At 36.7% G+C, this 22,451-nt stretch overlaps 1 protein-coding gene across 1 annotated transcript in view; it reads left to right on the top strand.

The window, feature by feature from the left end:
• The first annotated feature begins 8,338 nt into the window (after window positions 1–8,338).
• LOC132503450 (mitochondrial adenyl nucleotide antiporter SLC25A24-like) overlaps window positions 8,339–22,451 on the top strand; it is a 29,886-nt gene continuing 15,773 nt past the window's right edge. The window contains exons 1-3 of the mRNA XM_060119860.1: window positions 8,339–8,440; window positions 10,966–11,070; window positions 17,523–17,655. Of these exons, the coding sequence (XP_059975843.1) occupies window positions 8,339–8,440; window positions 10,966–11,070; window positions 17,523–17,655 (340 nt within the window). The remainder of the gene's footprint in view (window positions 8,441–10,965; window positions 11,071–17,522; window positions 17,656–22,451) is intronic.

Genomic DNA, 22,451 nt, shown 5'->3' with positions numbered 1-22,451 from the left:
TTTTCATATTCATATATACCTCATAGTCAGCATAGTTCTTGTCTCTCAGTGCATATAAATATCTATGCTCCATAATTTCTTAAAATTCTCAAAATTTCTTAAAATATCTTAAAATTTTTGCTTAGTGACTACAAATTATAATCTGCACTGTTCTATGTCCCATGATTATATGTATACAGTTGAACCTTGAACAATGCAGATATGAACTTCACCTTGAAGGTCCACTTATATGCAGATGTTTTTCCGATAAATATGTACTAAAGTACTATATGATCTGTGGTTAACCTAGGATATGGAGGGCTGACTGTTAAGTTATACATGGATTTTCGACTGTACCTGGGGATCAGTGCCTCTAACCCCTGTGTTATTCAAGGGTCAAATATATACATGCATACATATGTCCTGTCTCTCTGAGAAAGGGAGATGACCAGTAGGATCACATTACAATTGACAGGTAGAATAACCTTACTGCCTTAGCTGTAATAGTGTACCTTCTTTACTCTTAACATGAGCCTTATGAAACTCTTTAGTTACCAACATTCTTTTAGTAAATATGTAATCATTAAGAGGAGATTTTATCCTTTTGGTAGTGTTCATTCTGCACCTTCCTTTTAGAGATGATTAAAGGAAATTCAAGTCAATGAAAAATACATTTATTTTATGCCTACTATAGGATACGTTTTCTGTTTTATAATGAGTTAAGGAGCAAACAGGCATGGAAAATACCTATTTTGAAAATTAAATGATACAGTGTTTGTGATAACCTAATAAAGTAATTTAAAACAAACTCAATGAACTTCCTTTTTGGATATAGTGCTAACAAACGGCACTTCATTTGTTCCACAGTGGGCAGGTCCACTGTTTAGCTTATAGTAATTTCACAGGAAACAGATATGCTTGGCACTGTAACCGTACAGCCCAGAGGTGGAAAGCAGCCAGTTCTGTGGAGTGGAAACAGAGTGCTGGCTCTGGTTCAAATCCCAGCTCTGCCATTTACTATCTGGGTGAGTTGACGTAAATTATTTAATCTCCCTGGGCTTCAGTTTTCTTAACTGTAAAACTGGGATAATAATACTTACTTTTCTTAGAGTTATTATGAAAATTAAAGACGACACATATAACTGTTCGATGCAGTGCTGGCTTAGCTCTGTAAATGTTAATTTTTATTTCTTAAACAGATATTGAGCTATTACATAGTCACATTATTGCTCATGATTAAGCACAGCCAAGCACTTGGAGGCCAAATTGCTGTCAAGCAATCTATGTTTTACAAATAATAATATCAGTAGCTAACATTCACTGAGAACTTTTTAGTACCAAGCTTTATGCTGAGTGTTTTTTTATGCTCTAAGTTATTTAATCTTAACAAGCCTATCCGGCTAGGTATTAGTATTGCTCCCCTTTGTGTTTGAGGAAACTAAGTCCCAGAGAGTTCATTCAATTAGGAGCTAGGGAAGTCAGGATTTGAATACCACCTGACTCCTGATCCAAGGTCTTTAATCATGACATATGTGATCAAACTTCTAGACTCTCGAAAACCTCCTACTTGTGATATATATACTGCAGAGTTTATTACCTGCTCCGAGCACTGCGTGGGAAGGCCCAGGTTTTGTTCAATTCCACTGTAGGTAAAGATGTAAAAGGAAACTGCTTTTAAAGGTATGTCATATATTGATATTTTATATTTGTTTTGTTAGAGGTAAAGAGTCTGACTGGAGATAACATGGGGATCCACTAGATCTTGAACACTGAAGATATTATACTTTTACATCATTGCTAATTAAATAACTATTATCTCACTAGTAGTTTATGTAGCCTGTATTTCATTATGGCTAAAAATATTTCTTAGAACTTGGCAGGTTGTTCTTTTTGTATTCAATCTCAGACAAATAATTTTATACTGAAAATTGTATAGAGATTTTAAAATGGGAAATGTAAAGATTATCCTAAATGTGATATCCAAACGTGATACATGATAAATGTGATATTATTAATTTATAGTTGACAGTATTTCAAGCTAATTTATGAGTTATTTAAAATTACACTAGTTGATAAAGTACAAAATGAGTGATTTAAAATTACACTAGTTGGTAAAGTACAAAATTCTGGGAGAGGCTGATATTAATTTGCAGTGGAGCTGAGATATATAAAACATTATTTAGATCTTATAAGGAGATAACACTTTCATCTGAGGTCATCTAATTATAATGTTACTTATTTTAAAATTTATTTTGTTTTAATAGGGAATTGATGGAGATAGATGGACTTTTCATAATTTAACTGATGAAAAGAGAAAATCTGGCCATCTATGGAAATACCTGTTGGCCAGAGGCGTAGTGGGTACTTGTGCTCAAACATGCACAGTGTCATCAGAGCGTCTGAAAATCCTAATGCAGGAGTGTTGCGTAGTTCATATGCATGTTTTTGAGTAATGTGAATAATATTTGATGCTTTTAAAAAGAAAGATTTCAGAAGGATTTCAACACTTATTGATATTCTCATGGGCAAATTATTCATTGCCTGTAATCTCCTGGACTCATTTATTCAATAAAGTTCCCAGGCACTCAACTCACCTTGAGGGTATAACAACCAAATAATACACCATTCTCATCCATATGGATTTTGGAGTTACTGATGGAGACAGATATATAAACAAATAATTAAACATAACCTAATGATCTAGTTCTAGTGTTCTAGGGAGGGCAAAAATTAGGGAAATCTCTTTTTCTGGGGCCAGGGAAGGGAAGCCTACACAGTACTCTTTTTTTTTTTTTTTTTTTTGCGGTACACAGGCCTCTCACTGTTGTGGCCTCTCCCGTTGCGGAGCACAGGCTCCAGACGCACAGGCTCAGCGGCCATGGCTCACGGGCCCAGCCGCTCCGCGGCATGTGGGATCTTTCCGGACCGGGGCACGAACCCGTGTCCGCTGCATCGGCAGGCGGACTCTCAACCACTGCGCCACCAGGGAAGCCCTACACAATACTCTTGATTCTCTACATGGGTTGGAAATCATGACAGCAAGAGACAGAGACTGGTCAGAGTGGCACTCCTTTATTCCTTATCAAATGCAGGGCTCTGTAGGTGGAATTCTGCAGTTTTCTGAAAAGTTCTGGGTCCTTTTCAAATTGGTGCAGGCAGTGAAGAAATTGCCTGAGCCTGGTGGCCAAGTCTCTGGGTATGAATGTGCAACTGAAACAAGATGAGAAGGGTGTCCACTCTTTTCATTGTTCTATTCAAGGCAGAAATGATGGCCTATGACAACGTTCAGTCACTATCTCTTTTTACCTTGTTTTGGGTCACAGAGGAACAAATATCTCTCTAATTTTTATAGAAATATACAAAGCAAGAGAGCATGTCTGGCTGCTGGTATTCTGGGTACAAAGCAGGGGAAAGGGGCAGGAGGCCTACTGTCCATTGTGCAAATTTATTCACTTAATCCATTTGTTTTCAGTCCTATACCTCACTGAATTCTTGAATTCTGTATTCCTGAGTCAAGATACTTTATTCTCTGCTTTCTCCAGGGAATAAAGCTTCATGGGTTTTTAAGGGAAAACTGACTTCTATGTTCATTCCCCTCCATAGACACTTATGTTATAAGTTTTACTCTGCTAAATGAGTTACCACTTTTCTATTTGCTTTCCACCTTCCCCAAACCTGTTGAAATCACTAGTACACTTTTTCCTTGCAGATTAGTAATGAGGTGACCATATAGTTTTCATTTGAACCGAGATACTTTTAAAAGTGAAAGGGGGGTGCTTAATAATCATGGAGAGAACTAGTTATTGCCTTTTTTGTTACTTTACTACCATTTTTGTGTGGTTTGGGGAGGAAGAGGGAATAAACATGTGTGGTCATTGTACCACTTTTACTGAAAGTCAATTTCTTGGGTGTCTAAAATTATTTTATTTTTCTTTTCCCCTTGATTGGCAGTTTGGCTGAATATGGACACCAAGGTCAAAAATGCTTTCCCTCAGAACTTTTAAGGCATTACCCTATTATTTTCTAGCATCTAGTATTACTCCTGAGAAGTTTTGATGCCATTTTGATTTTTTGTAGAAAACCTGGTTTTCCTTTCTGGAAGCATTTAGTCATGCCTCTACCCTAGGTGCTCTGAAATTGTCCAATGTGCATTTAGGCAGGTTCTTTTTCATCCATTGTGCTTGACACTTGGTGGGCTCTTCCTTTTTTTTTTTTGGCCGTGCGGAGGAATGTGGGATCTTAGTTCCCCCACCGGATTGAACCCAGGGCTTTGGCAATGAAAGTGCAGAGCCCTAACCACTGGACTGCCAGGGAATTCCCTGGATTTTATTATATTTTAAACTGGAAGATTTATTCCATTTACAGTTAATGTACTTATTGATATTTTTGTTCAAAGCTACCATCTTATTTTATGCTTTCTATTTGTCCTGCATGTTCTAAGATTTTCCTTTTCCTTTCTCGCCTTCTGCTATCTTTTAAAAAGTCATTCTACTTTTCTTTCCTCCATTAGTTTTTGTTGTTGTTTTTAAAAATATCACTTGTAGTGGTAAGTTGAGGACTAAGATGATGACATCCAACTTCAGACTAGATTTTTATTTGTTTCTCTTAGGTGCTTGGGATCACTGTCAATCTGGGATCACTTTATTTAATTCAAATTTGAGTCTTGAAGTTCCCTGGACCACCCAGGTGATACAAAGCCATGCTGTAAGAGGCTGGTTTCTTCTACTGTGAGGGGATAGACCTGCAAAGTCCCAGTTTAAAGTGGAGGTGGTTTGTCAGACCTTTACCTTCCATGAGCCCTGGGCTTTGCCTTTTGTTCTTTGTTAATCCTGGGAGGTCACAAAACAACAACTGATTTTTCAAATAATTTCACAATTGTTTCTTCTGGGTCCAGAAGTACACTTGAGTGTTAATCTTACCTTTCTGGATTTTCTCCTTCTCTTCTAGATATTGGCCCTGGAATATGTCTCTGTCTTGTTAGCTCATGGATACCTTTAAGAAACTTTAAGAAAAAAATATTTCATCAGCTTTCTCAGTTTTCCTTAGTAGGAAGTTCATTCCTAATTACCCAGCTTGCCACTACCACAAGTGGAATTTGATACATATTTTAAGGCTTTTGATATGCTGTCATATTCCCCTCCAAAAAGGTAATACCAATTTATCATACATTACTTTTCCTAGTAATGTATGATATAACCTGTTTCCCTGTATCCTCCCAAACACCAGGTAACATTATTTTGTAAAAGATCTTGCTGGCAAGAGAGACAATAATTGGTGCACCAAAATTTCCAAAAGGACCTAAATACTGGAATGAATCTTGTCACTTGTATTTTTATCTTACTAATGCATTTTTGACAAAGTATATCCTTTATAAAACTATCAAGTTTGTTAATATTACTTTCTGTTCTATAATCATATTTACATCCTCTATGTCTTGTCTATAATATGATTTTAAAAGTTTAAAATCAAATAACATTTACATTCTCATGATGAAATAGTTATGTTAAATATAACATTAATATTACATTAAGTAAAGCCAAGTGGTGTGCTAGAACCACATTCCTTTCTTAATGGATTTAGTGCCATACCTCCTTGTGGTAGATTGTGTGCAAAGATAACTCCATAATTCTTCCTATCCTTGAAGGCACACCCCTTTGCCATGTGACTTTGCTCCTCCTCCCATCAAGAGGTCGAGTTTATTTCTCCATCCCTTGAATCTGGGCTGGCCATGTCCAGTGACACTGTGGGACTTCCAAGCCTCTGCTTCAAAGCAGTCTTGCAGTTTTTGCTCTTGCCTTCCTAATGCCCTGAGACCATCATGTAAAGAAGCCTGGATTAACCAACTTGAAAACCTTGAGACCATCACGTAAAGAAGCCTGGACTAACCAACTCGAAAATAAGAAACCACATGGAGAGAGAAAGGCTCAGTTAACAGCCAGAACCAACCACCAGCCATATGCTTGAAGATATCTTGGACCATCCAACCCCAGCCAAACTGCCAGATGACTGACAACAGCCACATAAGTAACCACAGGAAAGGACAGCAGAAGAACCACCTAGTTGAGTCCAGTATAAATTGCTAATCCATAGAATCACAAACAAATAAATTGGTTGTTTCAAGCCACTTAGTTCTGTAGGGTGGTTTGTTACACAGAAATAGTTACCTGATATATCAATACCTTTTTATGTCACTCAAAGGAGAATGTTTGAGAAAAACCAAATTACATTATGACTTGACTCTATAGTAGGAGTGATTTAAAAAATATTTAACAACCTGCGTAGACTAAAGAATGCCATGGAGGGCTTCCCTGGTGGTAGTGGTTGGGAATCCACCTGCCAATGCAGGGGACATGGATTCGAGCCCTGGTCTGGGAAGATCCCACATGCCACGGAGCAACTAAGCCCATGCACTCTAGAGCCCGGGAGCCACAACTACTGAAGCCCGCGTGCCTGGAGCCCGTGCTCCCACAACAAGGGAGCTGCCACAGTGAGAAGCCTTCGCACCACAACAAGGAGTAGCTCCCGCTCGCCGCAGCTGGGGGGAGCCCCCGTGCAGCAACGAGGACCCAACGCAGCCTAAAATAAATAAATTTATATATACACACACACATATATATATAAAGTATGCCACAGAGGCTGCAGTACCAATAAATGTGAAGGTAATGTGAGGGTAACTTTTGGAGTGCATTGGCTGGTGGTAGGCTGTCACATGTCACAGACTCTGGGGTAAGATGGATACATACCTAGCATATGCCTGTCTGGTGCAAATGTCACCATCTGTCTTCCCTGTCTTGGTCTGGACTTGCTCTGAACAGAGAGGCCTAGGGATGACACAAGGGGGCAGTTTGCTGGTAGGAGGGCAGGTATGTAGGCTGGTTAATGGACACCTGGGCAGGCACCCCTTTAATGTGGAGCCCACCTGGGACTCCCTAGAGCTGCAGTGACTGGTGCAGTAGCGGGTGGGTATGCAAGGGCTTAGCTCAGTGACTATGTACTAGCTTGTTCAGAAATATTTCCTTATTTTATATATTGGCTGATTATCAGCTCTCTTTTATAGATTTATTGCACAAAGCAAACATATTTATTACTGTGGCTGTAAAATACAGGTATAATTCTGAGTTTAAGTGTCTTTTTCTCCTCAATACAGAGTTGGTAATTGTCTTCTAGCTGCAACTGATTTGGTGATTATCCTCATACTGGTTCTTGTTTTTTTTTTTTGATATTAATTAATTTATTTCTATTTATCGACCACATTGTATGTGTATTTTATGACAATGTTCCAGATGAACTTTTAGAAAGAATGAGGCTATAAATATACATAAATATAGATGCAACTGCCTCCTAACATATCTACTAAAAGTGTGAATTTTCACATACTTTTAAGAATATTTAACACTGTATGACCATTTAAATATAAGTATTATATATAACATTATTTGTTCTTGGGTTTTTTTTGTTTGTTTGTATTTTCATCTTTTGGTCAGTTTTTCCCTCCTTTTCTCCTCATATATGTATTACAATGAACCTGCTGATCCCCTCCACATTTACTAAGTATCCAATCATCATACTGCAAGGGCTGCCGGTCCCCTAAAAACAAATAGCTCTTTAATACCTCTTATTTTTAAACTGATTTGTAGCTTCTCTTACTGGACTATATTTGTTGAATTTATCCTTTATTTTTCCTGTTATCTTCACTCAATGCTGAATCACATTGTTCCGGGTTTAATTTTTCTTAGGCTGTATGCAATATAGTCAATGTCCAGTGCTCATTCTCTGATACTGTCTTAAGGCTAAACTGAATATCTCTTTTCTAATACATGCCCTGGAGAAAGGTCTCAGGTCTCGGCCACAGAATTAGTTGGTTTCCACCTTTTTTCTCTGCTCTCACTGACCATACTGATCACCCTCGTTAAAGGCCACATACTCACTCACTTGTTAGCAATAAATTCTCTGAGTTTCAGTTGCCTTAACTTTTCAGGAATGTTGCTTCCCTGATCCTTCAGTTGAAATTTACACCTGATTCACTCTTTTCATGATGGGAGAGCCATTTGCTCATCCCCTTGAGGAGGAGGAAACAAAGCAACCATGTCTGTGGCATGTTTTTCTGTGTTCCATGTGTAAGGTGTCCCCTTTTTAAGCTATAGTGCAGGGATTAAAATAAACATGCTTCCAAAGCTGTCTAATCACCCGAACAGTTGCTGCTTCCCCACTAGGAGAGACTTTCAACATTTTAGGAATTTTAACTCTCTCCTGCCAATCACATGAAAATTATAATATGTGATTTTCAAAGTTCTTCCTTTCCTTTTCAAGGCTCAGAGTTTAGAAACAAAGAATGTGAATAATAAACCATTTAATAGAGATGATAAAAGAGGGTGGTGTCATTTCTTTGTGGAGAGGAAATTGTGTGAACGTTCTCGAGCTTGCTCCTGAAAGGGCTGTTAAGGTGTGGTCCTATGAACAGGTAAATATGCACTGCCTATGACATTTATTAACAAAGGGAAGTTATTCAATTATTTTTTAGAAATCACTTGGGGTTATTACAAAACAAAGGGAAATAGTTGTTAATACCTATGTTGGAACATTATTGTAAAGTTATATAATTGTATTATTACTATATAATTATAATGCTGTTATTTTATCTTAATGCTGTTTTTAAAAGAAATTTTTTCTTTATGGTCTTAATATTTCCTCCATAAGAGCTATTTTATATCATTCATTTGGGCTTTTACATGGAACTTCACAATAGTTTACTAAATTCACTGAATTCTAACAAGAATATGGTTGAATCAAGGGAGACAAAAGGAAGACATGGACAGAGCAGGGCTTTAGAGACCACAGACTTGTATTTGGCACATTCTAGTTGTGTGGACTTGGCCAAGTTCCCATAATGTCTCTGAACTTCAGTTGTCTCATCCATACAATGTGGAAAACAGTATCTACCTTGCAAGTAGCTTGGCACATTGTAAGCACTCAATAAAGAGTGATACCAAGTATTACATAAACTGTAATACAGGATACTGTGGGAAAATGACACAGAGGGACTCTAACTAGGTTGAAAGGCTAGGGAAGGCCTCCTCAAGGAAGTGACATTTCAGTTGAAATCCAAAGGGTAAGTGGAAAATTTCTAGTGGAAAGAGAGAGGAAAGAATTTTCCAGGCAGAGGGAGCAATATGTTTAAAGCCCTGGAGATAAAAGAGTAAGGTGTATCTGAGGTATTAAAAGCTCAGTATGGCTACAGTGGAGACTGTGGTTAAAGATGAGGCTGAAGAGACAGGTAAGCAGAAGGGAAGAAGGGTATGAGCTTGTGCAGGGAGAACCGCTGGGACAGCATGCTGTAACCCAGGTGGGAGATGAGACTGATGTCAGTGGAGAGAGACAAGTGGACATATCCCAAAGATATTTAGGAAGTAGATAAGATTTTGTTATAATTGTGGAGCATAAGAGAGATACAGAAGTTTCTAGTTTGTTTAGCTGGGGCCGTTTGTCACACATCCCTAGGGGCACCATTCACAGTGTACTATTTTTGTAAATAGCATCTGTCCTTTAGGAAGATTATAAGATTTTTGGGGGGTAAGATGTGTGTTTAGTTTTGGGCATGTGGAGCTTGAAGTGACCATATTAGTCAGGAATCTTTAGGTCATAAATAACAGAAAGTGTGACTCAGGCTTACTTAATAAAGGGAATTTATTATCTCACATTCAGAAATAAGGTGTACTTCTGATGAGGCTTTATTTAGCAGTTCAACAGTGTCACCAAAGACTCAGTTTCCCCCCATCTATTTCCCTCTGACTTCCTCCAAGTGCATTGTCCTACAACTTGCTTCCTTTGTGATTGAAAGATCATTGCCAGAAGCTTCTAGGGGTTCATGTTTCTTTGTTTGCATGTAGCAAGAAGAGAGCTGACTCTCCTTGTAGTTCCCTCGGAAGAGCAAGGAAGCTTCTATTGAGAAGTCGCCCTAAAACATTTCCTTGGGTCTCACTCGTCAGGGTTATATCATATATTCATCATTGAACTAATCACTATTTGCAGAGGGATAGGATGAACTGATTGGCTTGGAATGAGAAGCTAAAATAAAGATCACAGAAGCCAAAGAAATATTCTGCTGAAAATCCATTCTATAAGGAAAAATTTATTATAATTAATATATGCAATAATAAAGACCACTCCCTTAGTTTCTACATGGCAAATATTTTACATGTGTGCATTATTGTGTTGTTTAATCTTCATAACAATCTTGCAAAGTAGGAACTGCAGGTATAATGGTGACCAGAACAAACAAGGTTCTTGCCTTCAATTTTTTTTTTTTTTTTTTTCCTTTTTTTGCGTTATGTGGGCCTCTCACTGTTGTGGCCTCTCCCGTTGCAGAGCACAGGCTCCGGATGCGCAGGCCCAGCGGCCATGGCTCACGGGCCCAGCCGCTCCGCGGCATATGGGATCCTCCCAGACCGGGGCACGAACCCGTATCCCCTGCATCGGCAGGCGGACTCTCAACCACTGCGCCACCAGGGAGGCCCTTGCCTTCAATTTTCCAGATGAAGAAACTGAGTTATTAGAGAAGTTAAGTAATTTGTCCTGGATCACTCAGTAAATGACCAGGCCAAGGTTATCCTGGGTTTGTTTGTCATGTCGTGTTGCTTCATTAAAATTTGACATGGTTGCCATCAGAACTTATTGCATAAGGTTCTCAGTTGTTTCCATCTCAAAGTTCTCCATTTCCATGATATTTATTCCTTATCATAATCAACTTGTTGAATGTCTGCTACATACCAGGTCTTATTCTAGGCAAAAAGAGGTACAAGATGAAGTCTCTACTGTTAAGGTTGAGGCCCCCTATCTAATGTACATGACTATATTTAGGTACTAGGTAATGTGCATTCTGGCTTTTAACTATAAATTAAATGCCCAGGTATTCATTGATATTGAATAAATTGTATGCCCTCTGGGACTTTTGAGTGCTAACATACTTTTGAACTCTTGTTAATATAGTATAAGAAGTGTCTTTCTTCTGAAGGAGCCAAATTAGGAACAAAGAAATTTGCTTCTGCTTCTTTGGCTGGTGCCACTGCTCAGTCTTTTATTTACCCCTTAGAGGTAAGTACTGTTGAAAAAAGATTTGTTATCCTTAATGAAAATTATGGCTATTTTTTTTTCAAATGAGCCACAATCCTCTTATCATTAGTAGTCACTGAGTAGGGAAAATCTATTGCTTGGGCAGTGTCTCCAGAGCTGTGATATCTAAGCTGGCACTTCTGTTGCTGTTCTTTTTTTTTTTTTTTTTATTGAAGTATAGTTGATTTACAATGTTGTGTTAATTTCTTCTGTATAGCAAAGTGACTCAGATATATATATATATATATACTTTTTTGTATTCTTTTCCATTATGGTTTGTTGTAGAACATTGAATATATTTAGTTCCCTGTGCTATACAGTATGCCTTGTTGTTTGCCCATCCTATATATAATAGTTTGCCTCTGCTAATCACAAACTCCCATTCCTTCCCTCCCCTACCCCCCTTCCCCCTTGGCAACCACAAGTCTGTTCTCTATAACTGTGAGCCTGTTTTTGTTTCATAGATATATTGATTTGTATCGTATTTTAGATTATACATATAAGTGATATTATATGGTATTTTTCTGTTACTGACTACTTTGCTTAGTATGATAATCTCTAGGTCCATCCATGTTGCTGCAAGTGGCAGTATTTCATTCTTTTTGATGGCTGAGTAATATCCCATTGTATATATATACACCACATCCTCTTTATCCATTCATCTGTTGATGGACATTTTGTTGCTCTTTTTTTTTTTTTTTAGCATTTTCCCTTCCATATGAACATTAGAATTGGCTTGCCAAGTTTCTTTAAAAAAAAACCCCAAAACAAACTGAATTGGGATTTTGACTCTTAGTTGTATTGAGTGAATTTGGGGAAGAAATGACAATCACAATATTGAATTATTTTTGCCCAGGAATGAGATATTTCTCTCTCTCTCTCTCTCTCTCTCTCTCCATTTAGACCTTTCCTTGTATTCTTTGATAAAGTTTATAATTTTCTTATACAGGTCTTACACATTTTGAGGCTTTTATATTACTAGATATGATGTGATATTTGTTGTTATTAATGTATTCCATTAGATTTTGCTAATGTTTATTGCTGGTATATATGAAAACTCTTGGATTTTTAAGTTAAACTGGTATCCAACCACTCTACATCACTCTTATTAATTCTAATAATCTGGAAGAACTGAAGATTTTCTTTCTTTTTTTAAAAAAATATACTTTATTTATTTTTAAAAATTTATTTATTTATTTATTTATTTTTGACTGCGTTGGGCCTTCGTTGCTGCACGCGGGCTTTCTGTAGTTGTGGCAAACGGGGGCTACTCTTTGTTGTGGGGAGTGGGTTTCTCATTGTGGTGGCTTCTCTTGTTGTGGAGCACAGGCTCTAAGTGTATGGGCTTCAGTAGTTGTGGCATGCAAGTTCTAGAGCGCAGGCTCAGTAGTTGCGGCACATGGGCTTAGTTGCTCTGCGGCATGTGGGATCTTCCCGGACCAGGGCTTGAATCCGTGTCCCCTGCACTTGCAGGTGGATTCTTAACCACTGCACCACCAGGGAAGCACAAGATTTTCTTTTCTTGTGTTTCTGAAATTTTACCATGAAATGTGTAGATTTTGACCCTTTTCTTTCATATTACTCAGTTAATTTTGGATCTTTTTAATGAAAACACCTGTCATGTTCCTAGCCCTGGGAAATTTTTGACTATTAAATTTTAGATTTTGTTTTTTTTTTTGATCTCTCTGTATATATGTATGATTATATATATATATATATATATATATATATATATATATATATCTCACATCTTCTTTATCCATTCGTTTATTGATGGACATAGGTTGCTTCCATATATTGGCCATTGTAAATAATGCTGCAATGAACATAGGGGTGCATATATCTCTTCAAATTAGTGTTTTTGTTTTCTTCAGAAAAATACCCAGAAGTGGAGTTGCTGGATTGTATGGTAGTTCTATTTACATTCCCACCAACAGTGCTCAAGCATTCCCTTTCTCCACATCCTTGCCAATACTTGTTATTTGCTGTCTTTTTGATATAGCCATTCTGACAGGTGTGAAGTGATATCTCATTATGGTTTTGATTTGCATTTCTCTGATGATTTGTGATGTTGAGCATCCTTTCATGTTTGTTGGCAATCTGTATGTCTTTTTTGGAAAAATGTCTATTCAGGTCCTCTGTCCATTTTTTAATTGTTTTTTTTTTTCTGATGTTGAGTTGTATGAGTTTTTTTGTATATTTGGGATATTAACCCCTTATCAGATATATCATTTGCAAATACCTTCTTCCATTCAGTAGGCTGCCTTTTTGTTTTGTTGATAGTTTCCTTTGTTGTGAAAAAGCCTTTTAGTCTGATGTAGTTCCATTTATTTATTTTTGCTTTTGTTTCCCTTTGCCTGAGGAGACAAAATATTGCTAAGACTGATGTCAAAGGACATACTGCCTATGTTTTCTTCTAGGTGTTTTGTGGTTTCAAGTTTTACATTTAAATCTTTTGTCCACTTTGAGTTTATTTTTGTAAATGGTGTGAGAAAGTAATCCAGTTTGATTCTTTTGCATGTTACTGTCCAGTTTTCCCAACACCATTTATTGAGAAGGCTGTCTTTTCCCCATTGTACCTCCAATATTCTTGCCTCATCTGTCATAGGTTAATTGACCATATAAGTATGGGTTAATTTTTTGGCTCTCTATTCAATTCCATTGATTTATGTGTCTGTTTTTGTGCAAGCACCATACTGTTTTGATTACTGTAGCTTTGTAGTATAGTTTGAAATCAGGGAATGTGTTACCTCTAGCTTTCTTCTTCTTTATCAAGATTGTTTTGGCTATTTGAGGTCCTTTGTGTTTCCATACAAATTTTAAACTTATTTGTTCTAGTTCTGTGAAAAATGCCATTGGTATTTTGATAGGGACTGCACTGAATCTATAGATTGCCTTGGGTAATATAGTCATATTAATAATATTAATCCTTCTAATCAATGAGCATAGTATATCTTTCCATTTGTGTTGTCTTCAGTTTCTTTCATCAATGTCTTATAGTTTTCTGAGTACAAGTCTTTTATCTTCTTGGTTAGATTTATTCCTGAGTATTTTATTCTTTTTGATGCAATTGTAAATGGGGTTGTTTTCCTATTTTCTCTGATAGTTCATTGTTCGTGTAAACACCAACAATGATGTTTCTGTATGTTAATTTTGTACTCTGCAACTTTATTGAATTCATTTATTAGTTTGAATAGTTTTTTTTTTTTTTTTTTTTCTTTGTGGTATGCGGGCCTCTCACTGTTGTGGCCTCCCCCGTTGCGGAGCACAGGCTCCGGATGCGCAGGCTCCGGATGCGCAGGCCCAGCGGCCATGGCTCACGGGCCCAGCCGCTCCGCGGCATATGGGATCCTCCCAGACCGGGGCACGAACCCGTATCCCCTGCATCGGCAGGCGGACTCTCAACCACTGCGCCACCAGGGAGGCCCTGAATAGTTTTTTAGTGGCAACTTTTTAGGATTTTCTGTTTAGTATTATCTCATCTGCAGACAGTGACAGTTTTACTTCTTCCTTTCCAATTTGGATTCATTTTATTTCTTTTTCTTGTCTGATTACTGTGGCTAGGACTTCCAATACTATGTTGAATAAAAGTGGCAAGAGTGGGCATCTTTGTCTTGTTCCTGATCTTCACTTTTCACCATTGAGTATGATGTTGGCTGTAGGTTTGTCTTATATGGCCATTATTATGTTGAGGTATTGATATATTCCCTCTACACCCACTTTCTTGAGAGTTTTATCATAAATGAATGATGAATTTTGTCAAAAGTTTTTTCTGCATCTTGAGATGATCCTATGATTTTTATTCTTCAATTTATTAATGTACTGTGTCACATTTATTGATTTGCAAATATTGAGCCATCCTCCTAGATGCAATATAGGAGATGCAATTTCTCTGAGGATATTAATTATACTTGTTTTAAAGTCTTGTTTGTTCTGTTGTTATTTATTTTTTCTAAATTCCAAACTAATGAATACAAGGAACACAGAGACCCTGGATTAAACATGAAAGTGATTAATTTTAGAGCTATGAGTCAGAGCAGATGTATGTAATTTAAATATGTTTTGAATATATTTTTCTATAATGTTTATACTTTTTTACTCCTTTGTAATTATAAGGAAGAAACATCCAATTTTTAAAAACATTATAGATTTTCCATGTTGGTTTTTAAATTTTAACATTATTTTCCCTTCAAAGTCTAAACTGACCTGTGTATTTTTTTTTTTTTTTCGGTACGCAGGCCTCTCACTGCTGCGGCCTCTCCCACCATGGAGCACAGGCTCCGGACGCGCAGGCTCAGCGGCCATGGCTCACGGGCCCAGCCGCTCCACGGCATGTGGGATCATCCTGGACCGGGGCACGAACCCACGTCCCCCACATCGGCAGGCGGACTCTCAACCACTGCGCCACCAGGGAAGCCCCTGACCTGTGTATTTGTCTGAAAGTATTTATATGTAATCTAGGATAAGCAGTACTTCCTTTAGATTATGTACCTTTACATTTGCACACTAAAGAAGCAACTGATTTAGTAGGAGATAAGGAGATTCCTGCAAATACATTTCTATCGTAGCATTTCTCAGTGAAAAAGGAACAAATAGTATAAAATTGAGGCCCACATATTATACTTGGTAAGGAGACATAGCTCATTCTGTCATACTAAACTTCAGTGTCAGCAGGGTTTTCCGTATGTTTTCCTTTAGTCCAAGGAAATTCTGCATACTCTTTACACAAATTTCCATTAAACATTTTTGCCTCATTTGCACATTCTCTCTCCATACATGTGGGGTGTGTGTGTGTCTATGTAGAGAGCAAGCAAGTTGGAAATATTGTGCCCCTTAACCTCTAAAAATTTCAGTGTGAATTTACTAAGAACAAAGAACTTTCTTTTATATATTATCAAAATCAGGAAATATAACAATAATACAATACTGTTATCTAATCCACAGTCCTATTCAACTGTCTTTAATTGTTAATTGTTCTAATAATCATCTTTATAGTAATTTCTTTTTTAAGTGGTTCAGGATCCATTTCAGGATCATGTGCCAGGTCTCTTTAACATCCTTTTATCTGGATAAGTTCCTTAGTGTTTCTTTTCTTTCTTATTGGTCTTTCTTTATGTTGGTATTTGTGTGTGTGCTGTCATATATATATATTTTATTTAATAAACCTGCCATTCACAAGGTGTGTGTATACATATACGTGTGCTGATGTTTGTGAAATCCTAATATCAGTTTATTAGGATACTTAAGTTTGGGATGGAGGTTGTAGGAGCTTCATTTTTCTTTTAGGTTCTTTTTTGAATATATTTGACATAATATTGTGTAAATTTAAGGTGTACAATATGTTAATTTGATGCATTTATATATTATAGCAATATTTAGCACTTCAATCACATTCATAATTATCCTTTCTTTTAAGTGGTTAGAATAAATAAGTTCTAGTCTCTTAGCAAGATGGTTGATTATAGTACAAGAATGTTGTCTGTATTCACTATATTGTATGTTAGATCTCTAGAGCTTATTTATTATTTGTTGCAAGTTTTTACCCTTAAATAGCATCTATCTTATCCCCCCTACCTCCCATCCCCTGATAACCACCATTTTACTATCTGTTTTTGAAAGTTTGGCTTTTTTAGATTCAACATATAAGTGATGCCATATTGTACTTGTCTTTCTCTGTATGATTTATTTTACTTAGCACACTGTGCTCCAAGTCCATCCATGTTACTGCAAATGGCAAGGTGTCCTCCTTTCTCATGGCTGAATAACATTCCATTGTGTGTATATATATATATATATATATATATATATATATATATATATATACATACATACATACATACACCACATCTTCTTTGTCTATTCATCTGTTGATGAGCATTTAGCTTGCTTCCATATCTTGGCTATTGTCAATAGCGCTACAATAAACATAGAAGTGCATATATCTCTTTGAAATCCTGTTTTCATTTCCTTTGGGTATTATACCCAGAAGTGGAAGTGCTGGATCATAGGATAGATCTACTTTTAATTTTCTGAGGAACCTCCAACTTGTTTTCCAAAGTGGTTGCATCAATTCTCTTTTGGGTTCCTTATCTGAGTCATAGCACAATAGCTGTGGCTACACTATTATGTAATCTGGACAAAAAGAAGACAGAGCTGGACTCAGATACTCTCTCTTCCTGCAAAGTTAAATACGGAAATTTGGTAAAAGCATTTAAGCACTGTATTTGTAACATACTAGTATGCAAAAGTAAAATATTCCAGGGAACAGTAGGAAAATGACAGTAGGTATACTGTCATTGAAAAATCAGTTTGACCTAAGATTGTTTTCTCCTTTTAACTCTATAACAATGGATGAGTTCTGTAGCTCACAATTTATGGAACTGCCCTGGGTTGGATAACTGATCAATGACCCTATAACATTCTTTCATATTCAGGTTTTAAAAACTAATTTGGCTGTAAGTAAAACTGGACAGTATTCTGGGTTATTGGATTGTGCCAGGAAGATCTGGAAGCTTGAAAAGGTAACAGGCTTTTACAAAGGCTATATTCCTAGTCTTCTGTCATACTGTATGCAGGCGTAGATACCACTCTCTGTGAGGTGAGTTTGTTTCCACGATGGGCTTACAACAGATTTATTAGATCTGAAAATATAATACAACTGAAAAAATTTTAAATAAAAGATATATTTAAAACTGAGTGAATAGAAAACACTTTTTTTTTAAAAAGCAGTCTGTTTTGCTGGCTTCTCTTCCTCAGGATTGCAAGCTCATTTCCTATAAATATTGACCTCGACCTTCCCTCTTCTCTCCCTGCATACAGCCCACTCTCGCTTGGTGACTCCATCTGTTGCTGGGTTTCATTATAGCTGGTATATCAGTAACTTGGAGATCTGTTTTTAAAACCTCTTTCCTGATCTTCAGACCACCAAGAAGACTGAATGATATTCTTTTGCTTCCCATTTTTTCCCTAGTGTCAGAAGTCTGATTTGGCTCATGTTACTTTTGTTCTGGGGTTTCTTGTGAATAATCCTTGGTTATAATAATGATCTACTCCAAATCAATTATAGTCACTTGATTCAGAAAAAAGGAAGGGAAAAATATAAGTTTTTTGGGGGATGGGGTGAGAGTGCAAAATAATAATGACCTATTTTCTGTGTTAGTAGTGTCCAGTTTTACTTTGGTCATTCTCTGCAGCTGATTCTGACAGACCATCAAGCATGACATTCCTTGTCCAACTCCCTTCCTTTTTGGTAATCCTGAGCACCTTCCACCCCACAAGATTTCTTAATTCTTGTCAATGATTAGAATGGCAGTTAGGATCATGGACTCAGACTGCTTGAGTACAAACTATGGCTTCACAATTTGTTTTACCTCTCTGTGCCTGAATCCTCTCACCTTAAAAATGGGCATTTACTCATTTAATAAATAATTATTGAGTTGCATGTACCAGGCTCTGTTCTTGGTGCACCAAACAAAAGAGACAGAAAGTCCCATCTTTAGGGAGTTCAATGTTCTTTCACTGGGAGATAGACAATAAACAATTGAAGTGTTAATGATAGAGTTGTGGAGAAAAACAAAGCAGGGGAGGAGAGTAGATAGTATTAGGTACTGGAAGGCCTTCCTGAAAAGATACCTTTTGAGTAAAGACAAGAGGAAGTGAGGGCTTGAGCCACGCATACAGCTACAGGGAGAACATTTAGGGTAGATGCATGCCTGTGCAGCTGGAGCAGGGTGAGCCAGAAGAGATTAGTAGGAGATGAGGTCAGAGAGCGAGTGGGGGGCCAGTTTTATAGGGCCTTACAGATCATAGAAGGGACTTTAATTTTTGCTCTGCGTGAAATGGGAAACTCTTGGAGGGCTCTGAGCAGAGGAATGCCATATCTGACAAGATTTTTTTATCATAAAAATTTTTGTTGAGATATAATTCATATACCATATAATTTACCATTTTAAAGTGTACAGTTCAGTATATTCACAGGGTTGTACAGCCAACTCTACAATGTGATTCAAGAACATTTTCACCACTCCAAAAACAAGCCCTGTACTCATTAGCAGTCACTCCCCATTCCCAACTCCTCCACTTCCTGGAAACCACTAATTTACTTTCTGTCTCTATAGATTTGTCTAGTCAGGACATTTCATATAAATGTAATTATACAGTATGTGGTCTTTTATGACTGGCTTCTTTTCACTGAGCAAAATTGTTTCAAGTTTCATCCATCTTGTAGCATGTATCAGTATTTCATTCCTTTTTTTTCTGAATATTGTTCCATTATATGGATATACAATCTTTTGTTTGTCCATTCACCAGTTAATGGACAATTGGGCTATTTCCATCTTTTGACTGTTATTAATAATGCTACTATGAAACTGAGTATAAGTTTTTTTTAAACATCTTTATTGGAGTATAATTGCTTTACAATGGTGTGTTAGTTTCTGCTTTATAACAAAGTGAATCAGCTATACATATAGAGTATAAGTTTTTGTGTGGACATATGTTTTCATTCTCTTGGGTATATATGTAGGAGTGGAATTGCTGGGTCATTAGATAATTCTATGTTTAACCTCTTGAAGAACTGCCAAACTGTTTTCCAAAGTGGCTACACCATTTTATTTCCACCAGCAGTGAATAAGGGTTCTGAGTTCTCCACATCCTTGCCAACACCTGTCTTCTCGATCTTGTCATCCTTGTGGATAGAAAGTGGTACTATTGTTTATTATTAATTGGTTTATTTGCCTTTTTATTGTCGGGTTGTAGGAGTTCTTTGCATATAATAGATACAAGTCCCTTAGATATTTGATTTGCAAATATCTTCTCACATTTCATGGGTTGTCTTTTATACAAGTTTTAAATTTTGAGGAAGTACAATTTATTTATTTTTTCTTTTGTTACTATTGTATTTGGTGTCATATATAAGAAACCATTGCCTAATCCAAGAACATAGAAGGTTTACATCTATGCTTTCTACTAAGGGTTTTATAGTTTTAGCTCTTATTTTAGGTCTACTATGCATTTTGAATTAATTCTTGAATATGGTGTTAGGCAGGGGTTTAACTTCATTCTTTTGCATGTGGATATCCAGTTGTATCAATACCATTTGTTGAAAAGACTGTTTTCTCCACTGGATGGTCTTGACACCATTATTGAAATTAACCATACATGTTAAGAGTTTATTTCTGAACTCTCAAATTCTATTTCATTGATCAGTATGTCTATCCTTATGCCAGTACCACAACTGTCTTGATTGTTGTGGTTCTGTAATAAGCTTGAAATTAGAAAATGTGACTCCTCTGGCTTTTTTCTTTTTTTCCCCTCAGCATTGTTTTGCCTATCCTGAGTCCCTTGCATTTCCATATGAATTTTAGGATCATCTAGTGTTAGAAGTTTTAGGACAGTGGACAAAGTATGAAAAAATGGTCTTTTGTATGTTGGGAGAGTAAATGGTCATGGGAAATATGGTATTCTAGGGGATAATTAAAGGCCCACTTAAGATTTTATGATCATGAATTTAAAATGAGACGAGTCAGTATGGGTGTGTTCTCTTCAGCCATGTTTAGCTGCATGGCAGCAGACATGGAGTAGGCCGAGTTGGCTTTAGGAAGGTTGGTTCTGTCATACTAACATGATGAAGGGAGAAAAAATAAACATCAGAATTGTAAGATAATGGTAGGACCTACCTCATGGGGTTTTAATGAGTATTAAATTAATACACGTGAAATAGTTAGATCTGCCCCAGCACATGGAAAGTGCTATATAAGTGTGAGATATCATCATTATTATCATTTATGTCCCAGAGATAGTGTTTTTCTTTCTTACTGTGGCTGAGTGTTCTACCTTGGCTCTTGATCCAGGTCCTTGATCTATCAGTATTCCTCTTGGACATTGGAATCACTTTCAAGTCTCTTTTTCAAAACAGAACAAACACCTAAACCAAAAAAATACAAATTTTCTCTCTAACTCTTCCTCCTTCACTAGTGACTGCTATCAATTTCTCATTCCTTTACTCCTAAAGGATGTGAAGTCTCATCTATACTTTATTTCCTCATTGTTTATTTTTTCCTTAACCTACTGTAATTTGCTTTCTGACCCTTGATCTGCAGTTAAAAAAATTAAGTAAAAATCTTAAGTGAATATATTCTGAGAATTATAAAACATTAATAAAGGAAATTAAAGATAATTCAAAGAAATGGAACAATATGCCATGCTCTTCAACTGGAAGAATTAATGTTGCTAAAATGGCAGTACTATCCAAAGCAATCTATAGATTTCATGTGATTCCCATCAAATTACCCATGACATTTTTCACAGAACTAGAATAATCCTAAATTTTATATGGAGACATAAGAGACCCAGAATTGCCAAAGCAATCCTTAGAATAAAGAAAAAAGCAGGAGGATAACCATCCCAGACTTCAGACAATACTACAAAGCTGCAGTAATCAAAACAGTGTGTTGTTGGCACAAAAACAGACAAACAGATCAATGGAACAGAATAGAGAGCCCAGAAATAAACCCATACAACTACAGTCAATTAATTTTCAACAAAGGAGACAAGCATATAAAATGGGAAAAAGACAGTCTCTTCAGCAAGTGGTGCTGGGAAAGTTGGACAGCTGTATGCAAATCAGTGAAGTTAGAACACATCTTCACACCATGGACAAAAATAAACTCAGAATGGCTTAAAGAATTAAACATAAGATATGACACCATAAAACTCCTAGAAGAGATCATAGGCAAAACATTCTCTGACATAAATCATACCAATGTTTTCTTAGGTCAGTCTCCCAAGGCAATAGAAATAAAAGCAAAACAAATGGAACCTAATCAAAGTTACAAGTTTTGCACAGCAAAGGAAACCATAAACAAAACGAAAAGACAACTTACAGAATGGGAGAAAGTATTTGCAAATGATGCGACTGACAAGTGCTTAATTTCCAAAATATACAAACAGCTCATACAACTGAACAACAAAAAAAAACAAACAATCCAATCAAAAAATGAGTAGAAGACCTAAATAGACATTTCTCCAAAGAAGACATACAGATGGCCAATAGGCACATGAAAAGATGCTCAATATCACTAATTATTAGAGAAATGCAAATCAAAATGATGAGGTATCACCTCACACCAGTCAGAATGGCCATCATTAAAAAGTCTACAAATAATAAATGCAGGAAAGTGTGTGGAAAAAGGGAATCCACCTACACTGTTGGTGGGAATGTAAGCTGGTGCAGTCACTATGGAGAACAGTAGGGAGGTTCCTCAGAAAATTAAAAATAGAATGACCATATGATCTAGCAATCCCACTCCTGGGCATATATCTGGACAAAATTATAACTAAAAATATACATACACCCCTATGTT

This window comes from Mesoplodon densirostris, chromosome 2 (assembly GCF_025265405.1).
Source record: "Mesoplodon densirostris isolate mMesDen1 chromosome 2, mMesDen1 primary haplotype, whole genome shotgun sequence".
Lineage (NCBI taxonomy): Eukaryota > Metazoa > Chordata > Mammalia > Artiodactyla > Ziphiidae > Mesoplodon > Mesoplodon densirostris.
This window is presented reverse-complemented; position numbering and strand designations above follow the sequence as displayed.